General features: G+C 52.5%; 1 protein-coding gene across 1 annotated transcript in view; it reads right to left on the bottom strand.

Moving 5' to 3' along the window:
- The window catches only part of PRICKLE2 (prickle homolog 2 (Drosophila)), a 30,356-nt gene that overhangs the window by 739 nt on the left and 18,978 nt on the right, over window positions 1-10,639 (bottom strand). Inside the window, exons 6-7 of the mRNA XM_009876836.1 lie at window positions 10,138-10,639; window positions 1-181 (exon numbers count right to left, since the gene is read on the bottom strand). The exon at window positions 10,138-10,639 is cut by the window's right edge and continues 356 nt beyond it. Coding sequence (XP_009875138.1) covers window positions 1-181; window positions 10,138-10,639 — 683 coding nt within the window. The remainder of the gene's footprint in view (window positions 182-10,137) is intronic.

Here is a 10,639-nt window from a genome sequence, read left to right as displayed (position 1 = left end):
TACTGCTGCACCGACAGCAGGCTGCGCACCGACTCGGCGCTTCGGAACTGCACGGAGGAGTTAAGGGTCCCCATGTTGCTCATCTTCTCCGAGACGTTCATGCCCGAGTCTTTGCTCAGGTCAGGCATCGAGAACCTGGAGAGATGCTCCTGGCGCTTGGCTCCGCCATCCGCTGAGAGGCCTTTGCAGAAAAAGAGAAGGGAAAAAAAAGACAGTTAAAAAGAAGAATTATCTGTCAGGAGAGATGCTGGGTTTGGACTGAGAATTTTGCTTTAGATGCTGTCCTGAAGAGCCCTTTAAGAGAATGATTTATTTTATTTTATTCTTTTTTAAAGAGCAGGCAGTTCCTCCTTTGGGGACATCACACCAATTCAAGGTGTCTTCAGTTGGACTCCAAGTTGCTTTTCACGACTTCCTTCCCCATATGTCTACGCTGTCTGTGACTTGATAGGAATAACTAGTGATGCCAGTGAGAAATTATGCGTCAGAGGTAACCTGAGGCCTCCTGCTTGCTGAGATAACTAGGGTGCCATGATCCCGCACCCACACCTTGTGCGACGATGACATGTTTTGAAGGACTGAACAAATTCAAGGGCAGCTGAAAACGGGGCCACTGTCTAATTCAGGCTCCTTACCACGCTGCACCACACAGGTCCCCTCAACGACACCCGGCGGGGGGACCGAAAGCACAGCCTTGGCCATGTGCCTGCAGTCAGGTCTCCCACGACATGTGGGAACACCCGAGCCCCAGAGGCTCTGCTGGAGCTCCCCGTAAGCAGCGGCACAGCAGAAGGGCCAGGCTATGCCTGCACATATCCAGGTTGCTGCACACGGGCAGGAGCATCACCTTTACGGGCTGCCCTGCTCGGGAAGGGGCCCCACTGGGTCTCTCCCACATGCCAGCCAGCCCTGAGCTCCCGCAAGGTGCTTTCCTCCAGCCCAGCAAGGCTTCAGCCGGCAGCAGAGAAGTGGGGTGCCTGCTCAGCACCTGCCCATCAACAAGAAACTCAACGCACCCCACGCTGTCCCAGTCCTTGGCCTATTTTCTGGGTGTTTTCTATTTTCTGACTGTCTCCACGTTGGCTTGACAACTGGCAGCAGTCAGCACTTGCACTGCAAGCTCAGGACAACATGTTTCACAAGCTATTTCAAAGGAAATCCATTTTATCCCAAATGAAATGCAGAGTGTTTGCTTTGGCGCACTCCTTCCCTCCCCTCTCCGACAACCTCCCCGTGCAGACCAAACGCAGAGAGCTCTGCACCATCAGCAGGATTTTCCACATGACGCACAGCCCTTATGCAATCGCCGAGAATTTACGACTTTGTAAATTAATTTAAAAAAAAAAACACCAACAACCCAGCCCACAACTCAAGAATAAACTTCTTCCTCCCTTTACAAAAGCCGCTTGCATTTCATCGAGAGCTCAGCTCCTTCGGCATCAGCCACTGCCTGCCAAACCTGAACAAGGGCTGCTGTCACTATCCCCACTTCAGGGGTTCTTTGCACTCAGCCTTAAAAAGATCAACATAGCCTGCAAAGATGGACAAGGTTTTCCAAATCGCCCCCTCGGTGGCACCCGGGAAAGCTTTTGCACTCGAGCACAAGCCGCCGCTGGGTCTTGCACCGTTTGGCTTTGCCCCCCGAGTCCCAGCCGCCGCAGCCATTTCTCTCTGTTCTTTTGCTTTTCTGCTGTTAATGGGGACGTTTCTGGAGTTCATGGTTACTGAGGAAGGTAAATGAAGGCGACTCCTGAACGCCATAGGAAAAGTGAGAGGCTAGGTTAAAAAAAAAAAACTTAAAAACATGCTTTTTTTCAAAAGGGACACATTTTTCAAGCCAGCTTCATGTCTGATCTCGAGTGAGCTAAACCAACCCTGCCCACTGCCCTTTGGAAACAGTCCCACACGGGTTCCCATCCCTTCTGAGGATCTGCCCGCCCGCGCTCCCCGCTCCCGTCTCGGAGTAAGCGATTGCTGACAGGCAGCACCTTCCTGCTGGAGCCATGATTTTCTGCCTTTGACGCCAGTGATGCCATTTGTCACGTCAGGCACTGCTCCCCATGTCCCTCCTGTGCCACCATGGAGGACCTGAGCAGCCTCCCGGGAAGGAAAGACAGCTCGGTAACACGCGCAGAGACCTCCCCAAATGCCAGAGTAACAGCGGGATTGCCGGCGGAGCTGATCCGAACGTGAATCACGGCTGCTGACAGACACACGTGGCCTTAAACAGATCTGCCAGACAATAGCTGACACCGAAGAAAATGAGCCCTCGGTGACATTTATGCAACCCTTTGTTAAGAGAACCCACACAGCTCCACAGGAAGAACGAGCAACGGCAGCACTCGTGCAGAAGCACAGCTCCACACGCCGCAGGACGCTTCTGCAGTGTCAGCAAAGTGATTTTGGCAGCACTGTTAGGAAGGGGCCGACCTCATCACGCTTCACAGGGGCACGGGGCTGAGCGGGTGCTCTGCTCCCAGCGCACAGCCAGCCCCATCCGATGGTACCCGCGGCTCCCCCGCTGCAGCCTTCTCTTTCCTCTGGTCCTGTATCCAGTGAGAATAAAAACAAAGGTCTGGGGAGAGACTTCTGGAAAGGCAGAACCAGAGCTTCACAGGTTTAGTTTGTGCAGAGTGAGGGTCTCCAGCCCTTTGTATGCAGTTCCAGCAGACACCGTGACTGCTTTTGTCCTTTCCCTCTCAACGTGCTGGTCAGCACATGGGGCAGCAATTTCAGACGAGGAGCCTGCGACACACGCACAGCTTGTGCTCCAAGCACAAGGTTTAATCAGCGGTTATTAGGTCCCGGGGATGTTTCTGGCTGCTCATCCAGACAGCCTGATTATAATTAAGCAAGCACATTTTAAGATCTTGAATTGCTGGGAAAATGTCGATTGCAAGAGGAATCCAGCACAGAGCACGTGTACCAGTGCCAGCACACGGAGCTCTGGGCACGATGGAGCCTGTGCTTGGGAAGCTGCAGAAAAGCCACCCCGAGATCCAGCAGCTTCGTTTCTCCACACGACAGAGTGGGAAACGCTCCATGCTGAGGACCAAATGCATCTTCCCAGGCAGATCTGGCAGGATGCACAAGCACAAGTCTTTTTGTGAGAGCCACACTAGCAAGTGACCCAGCAAGCAGCACAGCCAGGGGCCAGGGAAACCTTGTTTTATCTGCTCACAGTGGCAGCAAAGGATTTCTTCTGCTCACTCAGGAGCAGAGTCGTGCTTTCACAGCATCACTGAAGGTACCGATTGCTCTGCATGTCTCTTACAAGTTCCCAGAGCAGGTACCAGGCTGAGGATGCAACTTCTAATCCATGCGAAACACAAAGGTGCCTCCAGGCGTAACTTAAATTCACGTCAAGCATCACAAGCAGGATTTAGGCCCACATTAGTCTTTCAAAACTCCCTAAATGATCCTGCCTCTCTCTGCAGAGCTGCAAAGCATAGCAGGAGCAAGCCAGGAGCACTCCGGTCTGACCGCAGCGAGTTCAGGGGACAGCAGTAACCACTCGTCTAAAACATTTCTTCAGAAAATATAACCTTGGAAGAAAGTTTGAAAGAGCAGGGGTTGTTTAGTCTAGAGAAGAGAAGGCTTAAGGGGATATAGTAACAACCTTCAAACGTGGGGAAAAAAAAAATGCTTGCAAAGAGGAGAGGAATACATTATTCTCCAGGTCTGCTGAACTCCTGCAAGGAAAAATTCAGCTTGGAGAAGAAGAAAATTCTTCCTGTGCAAGCACAGCAGAGGATGGCTGGGGCAGGCCTCAGCACCAGAGGGTTTTCCCCAGCACCCAAAGGCAGCAGATGCCTGGGCACAGGCAGAGCAGCTCCGGGTCCCTGGCACTGCACTGCCCTGGACCCCTGCAAGGTGGCACCGACCCTCCACTCCTGCGGTCACTTGCCATCGGAGCTACACCAGTGTGTTGAGGCCCAAACTTCTTGAATTACCAGTATTTATTTACAGCCACTGCAGCTCCCTCTTAATGAAGTGTTTCATCTGGGAACACAGCTAATAACCCGAGCGAGCCCTAACCTGGAAGAAATAGCGTGCGAGGGGAGATCTCACCATGCAGCAGCAATTTTTTTCTAACAAAGAAACTGGAGAATCTGTTTCTCGAGGCTGACCCGGGGGAGCGGGAGCCCCGCTCTGGCCCATGGCACGGGATGGTTGTTACCACATCACCGAGCCCTTCCCACGGGTGCAAATCCAGCGGGCAGAGGTGTGATGTGCTGACCCCACCACAGCCCTTCCCACGGGTGCAAACCCAGCGGGTAGAGGTGTGATGTGCTGACCCCACCACACTTTCCTTCAGCAAAACGATGCTCTGAGACACCTCGGGCACCCGTCAGCAGCTGCCCCAGAGGCTCTTGCACTGCAAGAGGAGAGGTGGCAGCCGGGGCCACCAGCATGGTCCAGCAGCTGTCCCACGGCCAGATCGGAGCCAGCACCACCATGCACGTGGACCCAGCAGGTTTTTTTGCTGCCGTTCTCCACTGCGTGGGGCTGCCAGGCTCAATGTTTCACCCCGGAGCCATGGAAACACACGCCTTTCGGATGAGCATAAGTGAAAGCTGTAGCTCGTCTGCTGGTGTTCGGTGTGAAACTCAAAGTGGCTACAGCACCCAGAAAACAAAGCAGGTTTCTGGTTAACGCTGAGGTTTGCTACGAACACGCTGTACAATCCCTTCTGAAGTCCTTCCCCACCCTTATTAAGAATGGTGTTTATCCCATAAAACGCTGCCAAGGGAAATAACACCCAACTAAGCGAAGCGACAGCACAGAGATGTTCCTCATGACCATCACTTCTGCTTTGTTGTGGTGAGGTTGTACTCACCGGCGCTTAAATCTCACCGTCTGCTTCACTAAACCAGGGCTGCAAGTTGTGTTAATTATCAAACTCGGTAAACGACAGCGGAGGGGCTGCGCAGAGCGTGTACACTGGGAATGAAGACTCCTGTGAGGGGAAGGAGCTCCCACCCCGTTATATTGAACTCCCTGCGAAGCTGGGCTGGCATGGGGTTGCAGCCGGCATCACGGCGGAGATACCATCGTCTGCTTCACCCCAGCGTGGGAACGCAGGACGCCCTGACTTCAGATATTGCAAGCGAGCAGAGCTATGCTGACGCTGGCTTCTTGCCGCTACATTTATCAGAGAGCACACACACACATGTGTAAAGCAGTGCTCACCACCCGAGACCCACATATGCACCAAAACCCTGCGCCCAGCCCAGCAAGCCAGCGCTTAAGCGCAGCTCTAGAGGCACAGGAGAGCATCTCTCCTGTCCAGCCCCCCCAGATCAGAGCCTTCACTCTGCCACAAGAGCCTGCAGGCACATCCTCACCCCTGAAACAGGGTTTATTTCAAGTTCAACCCTAAGAACTAAAAAAGAACTTAAGGAGAAACAGTCTGCCTGGGGCTTTGTTTATAGCTCAGCCTTGTCTCACTTCTGAGTGACCCCGGGGTGTGCAGAAATAAAGCAGAACCCTTATGTAAGTGGAAATTGTGGAAAGTAAACAATTTGGGCAAAAGCAGAGCGCTCCGCCAAGCGGGTCACGGCGCTGACAGCCTCCCACAGTGTGCCCCTGCGTGCCGTCCCAGGGTGTCGGGGAGGATCTCCCACCCGATCAGCCCCTCTGTTCGGCTCGCTGAAAGAAGTCCCTACCCGGGGCCAGCCTGGGAAAGGGGCTGGATTTTAACCTAGAAGCAACCCCGTAACCCTCCTCGTTGGCATGACCAGCTCTTACCCTCTCCACAGACAAGACAGGATCACCTTGACCCTTTGAGATGGAAAACCTCTATCTTCACATGCTGGGTTTCAAAGTGACCCAGCTTGCATTGGGCAATGTTAGACTTGGGTCTCAAATTTGGAAGAAATCCCCCAGGGATCCCACCTTCCAATCAAAAGCAGATTTGTGCTGCTTGTATCTAGGGGAAAGAGGATGGTAGGAGTGTGCTGGAGAGCCAGGAGCCTCCTTTTTCTCAGAAAAAGTGAGGAACAGCCAATGCATCACTTTTTGGCTTGTGTAACTCAACTGAAGCATCAGCGCAGCTGTCCCTCTCCAGCCCAGGGGATGCAGTGCCACTGAGGACATGGGGATGGGGGCCAGCCCCAGACCCCTCTCTGCCACCCCTGAGGCTGCTCAGGAGCTGCTCCCAAGCCTCAGAGCAGGAGAGACTGGGCCATCGAATGCTTCTCTGGAAAATATAACCTTGGCCCTGGGAAAGAGGGCTTTTCCTCTCCCCTCCCACTCCTCTTCGGCTCCTCCCCAGGCAGAGGAAGAAGAGGGGACTGGAGACAGAGGATGCTGCCAGGTTGCTCTGCAGCTCAGATGCAAAGGGATGAGCACTGACCTGTATGCACATTCATACAGGTTTTTCCTCTCTGCTTTCTGGCTGTATCGCAGTTGTTGCTTAGTCCTGGAAAACCAAGCTACCCGGGGCCTCTGGGTATCTCACAACATAGATGCCATACAGGAGAAATCACATCCCACCCTGTAAAGACACCACTTTAACACCTTTTTTTCCTGGACTTATGCCTGTGACAGATGAGGCTGTTACTGTCACCCAAACTCACTCCCAAGGAATACTTAAAAACTATTTCTCCTTTGGCACACGACAGCGTCGCCATTCAACACGACTTCTACCTCCAAAGCCCTCCTGCTCTCCCCAAGCTGCACACAAAGAGACAGTTCCCAGGGAATAACATTTAACCTGCAGGTACTTCCATAAGTGGGCTATTTGATCAGCTAGAATTTTGTGGAAATGACTGCTCAGAATCAGCAGAGATGAGCTCCCGATTTCTAATTCAGCTGCTAGGCACATACAGCACCTGCAAAACCTCTTTAACGGGCACTTGCAAGCACAAGCAGAGCAAGGCAGAGCACAAGCACTGGGAGAAGTGCTGTGATGGACTGAGTATCTTCTGGGAAGTAGTGATTAACCTCTGGTAGGATCAGGCTCCTCCTCATGAGAAAAGCTTCCTGGACAAACTCCATCTTAGCGTTGTCCTGATTACAGGGTAAATACTGCTACAGCATCCACTGTTTTGTATTGTTGCTAATGTCATAAAAAGAAGAAGGGGAAAAAAAAAAAGGCAAAAGCGGCCAAAGGAAATAAAATGCAGGAGATAACACAAAATCAGCAAAAATGAGCTCTCTTTTGGAAAATGTGCTGGAAAGTATTTTTTGCTCCTTACCTCTCCATCTAATGCCCATGTTGGGCAGGAGGAAGATTCAGCCCCCAAGAAGCTGTAGCAGCTCAGAACATCAGTCTATCACAGCCTTCAGTCGATGGCAGAAAAGGGATTTTTCCAAACTGAAGCATGGAAGGAAAGGAGAGATGCCCTCCACCAGCAGGAAACTCTACCCTTTGCCAGTGGACGCGTTTAAATCACATCAGCATTTGTAGTAACTGCACAAGCACAAATCAGAGGACAGCAGAGACACTCCCATCTCACTCCAAGAGAGCACGAGAGGGTCACAGACACCTCTTCATCTCAGGTGTCTGCTGGTTCGCCACCACCCACGTGAGAGAGCAGAGCACAATCGAGCACTTCAAGGGCAAGTGGCCCTTATTAACATGGTGTCACGTCTCTTTACTGACCCGTAAGGAATTGGCTATAAGGCAATTAAGTAGACGCTGCTTGGTAAGGTGAAAGCCTGGGGTCTTGGGGTCACTCAGATCTTGACCCACCCAATAGGTGACATGCAGTCCGGCGCTGGGTATGTCACAAATATCACAGGAACAGCATCTGCTCACAGGAGGCAGCTTTCCGGCCAGAGGACAGGGACTACTGCTGCACACCCTGTGAGTTATCTGCTTTTACTGACATCTCCAGCTAATTAGTAGTTAGTCATAATAGAAACATCACAGCAAAATCTGCTGCCAGGGAGGGATCAGCTTTTAACATGTGCTCTGCAGGTCAGGGACTGTTTGCCCTGCAGCTCCCTATTAAAAAAAAAAAAAAGGAACGTTTCCAGCAATGCCATAAAACGTTAGACGGTTGCGGTGTTAATTATTCCGCTTTATAAGGTGGAGCAACTGTGCAGCATCAGTAGCTCAAAGGGACCTCGGGTGCGGATGGATGCCCTGGAGTTTCTCGCAAAGCAGAGCTGGAGCCCTGGGCTGTGCTGGGGGGAGCTTTGCAGAGGTGATGAGCGCGGGGATGAGGAAAGCCAGGCAGTGGCGTGCTGCACCCAAAAATCTGCTCTCCCACAAACCTCGGCCTGGTCACTCAATCTCCCTGTCCTCAATATGCTGCCAATTGGTAATTGTGTCCTCCATAACTGCACACACAGCCCTGTTGCTCCTCCAATGGCCCCCAGCTCGAGCTAAGGCAGGTCCCAGAGCAAGGCAAATTATTAGAATCTTACACATTAATAAAAACGTTATCACTTCACTCTGCAGAGGAACTGCTTAAGTTCATTGCAAGCCCCATCGTGCTGAGCATCTGCTCCAGAAAATAGGAAAGAAATGAGTCGTTAAGGCAGGCACTGAGCTAAGAAAATTCATACTTAGGCTATGTATGGAAGACGGATGACTTTGGAAAGTTGCCCTCCCAGTACTGCAAAAAAGGGGCTCTAAAATGAAAAACAGAATGATTTTTCACTCCAACATGAAGGCCTTGCCACATTTCCCATCTCCTGACCTGTATCCCCAATAACTTGTTTTACTTCAGCTCCAAAGCATGCAACAACCCCTCCAAAACTCAGGGATTGCTCATCCGAGCTTGGTGTTGCTCAAGACTTCTTTGTACTGGTGGGGTTTACACAACATGAGTTTTCAGGAACAAAGAAGCTTTGGAAATGTGAAGCTTTGCTTAAGAAAACCTTGTTTCAAGGAGCAATTTCCAACCCCCTCACCATTTCACATCTATTTTTCCTCGGTGTATATCTAAGGCTGTTCGAGCAAAAAAACTCTCGAGCTCATCAGCTTCACCTCTGCCCCCTGCTTTACCACCTGCCGGTTCGGGAGATCCTTTCACATCTTCGCACAGGGCTGGCAACTTCCCTAAACAACCACACCGAAACCCAGCAGCGGGGCAAGGAGGACTGGGAGCAGCAGAGCAAACCTGTCCGTCCAGGCAGGGCAGAGCACACAGCTCGGCTTCAGCAGTGCTCAGCTCTCCATCCCCATCGCCCGGTGCCAGCATCCCACAGGGGGCCCTCGGCATCAGGTACCCAACACCGCGTGAGCTGCTCGCTGCCTGTGACAGCAAGACAGAAGGACTCTGTTTTGTAAGGGGCAGGACCTGCCCGAATCCAACCAATGCTTGGATGGAAAAGAGAAAAGCTGGTGGAGCAGGAAAAAAAAAACAACCAACAAACAAGGCAGTATCTCTGGCGAGCAAACCACGCTCCGTATTTTCTTCTCTGAGAAGTTTTTTGCTGAGGGACTTGAAAGCAAGAGATGGCTGTGCCAGACGAGCACAGCCACCTGACAACACAAACGATGACAAGAGGGAGCAGGACCGTGTGTGCCGGGGGCTGAGCCTCCCCAGCGTGGAGCTGCGGGCCAGAGCCCCGCCGCAGGCACGTCCCTGCACGCACACCCATCCCCGCAGCCACAGAGTGAAACCCAAACACGTTCTTGGGCTGAGAGGGCTGAGAAATGTATATCCTGGGACGCGCACATGAGAAGCATCTTGCCTGACTTTTCCCTGCAGTTTCTACTGGGGAAGAGGAAAGAAAGAGCTGTGCACAGAGAGGGAGGGCTTTCTTTTAACTAGGCTTGAGGACTGCATAATATGAAAAAGAGGTTATAAATGAACTTATTTCAAAGCATTTAAAAATATTTTTAGCCCCCAAGGGCAGCTGACAGCAGTCCTTCAAGCACTGAAGGCTGGAATCTGCCTCTGTGTTAGCAGCCGGCCTTGATTTTTTCCCCCCTCTTCACAAAAGGGAGGATTAAGGAGCTTGAAAACATTTGTTCTGAGCTAGGCGGAGAGGCCAGCCGCCTATAAAGCCCTGCATTTGGTAAACAAGCAAGCAGGGTGAGAGGGGGCTGCCAGGCAAGCCCGTGGCACGGAGCAGTGGTCCCCAAGCTGCCGGTCACCTCTGTAGCAGGAAGGCACAGGGGACCCCATTGCACGGCGGAGGTCCCTCGGGGTGACAGGAGCAGGGGTGTGGTACCTGTTGCGTTGGAGAGCGCGAGGGACTCCATGGAGCCACGGGGAGTCTGCTCAGTGGGCGTCAGGTCCTCCGAGAACTTAAGGGCGTTGATGGGGTGCCGGGTACGGCACTGCGGCGTGGACATGCCGCCTTCCTCTTCATCTTCGTACTTGGGGACTTTGAGGTTTCCTCTGGTCTCGGGGAAGCTCTGGTTGGACATGTCGCTGTAGCTCTCCTGCGAGCGAAGCCTCCCCGAGTAGTAGTCCTCTCTGCAGTCCTGGATGAAGCTGCCGCTGTGGCTCTTCATGGCCAGCGAGGAGCTCCTCTTGGGGTTGCTGAAATGTTTTGCCCATAAATCCTGCTGCGAGCCCGGGACCTGGCTGGGGTTATACGAGGTCCTTATGTTGCACTGGCTGAGAAGCTGCAGAGGGCTTTGGGACTGACTTTGCTCCATTTTGTTCCCGTAGTGATAGAGCTCGTCCCGACTCCTCCACAAGTGATCCCTGTTGAGGCTCCGCGGCTG

Source organism: Apaloderma vittatum, unplaced genomic scaffold (assembly GCF_000703405.1).
Source record: "Apaloderma vittatum isolate BGI_N311 unplaced genomic scaffold, ASM70340v1 scaffold16719, whole genome shotgun sequence".
Lineage (NCBI taxonomy): Eukaryota > Metazoa > Chordata > Aves > Trogoniformes > Trogonidae > Apaloderma > Apaloderma vittatum.
Note: the sequence above shows the minus strand (reverse complement) of the source record. Positions and strands in the feature narration are given on the sequence as shown.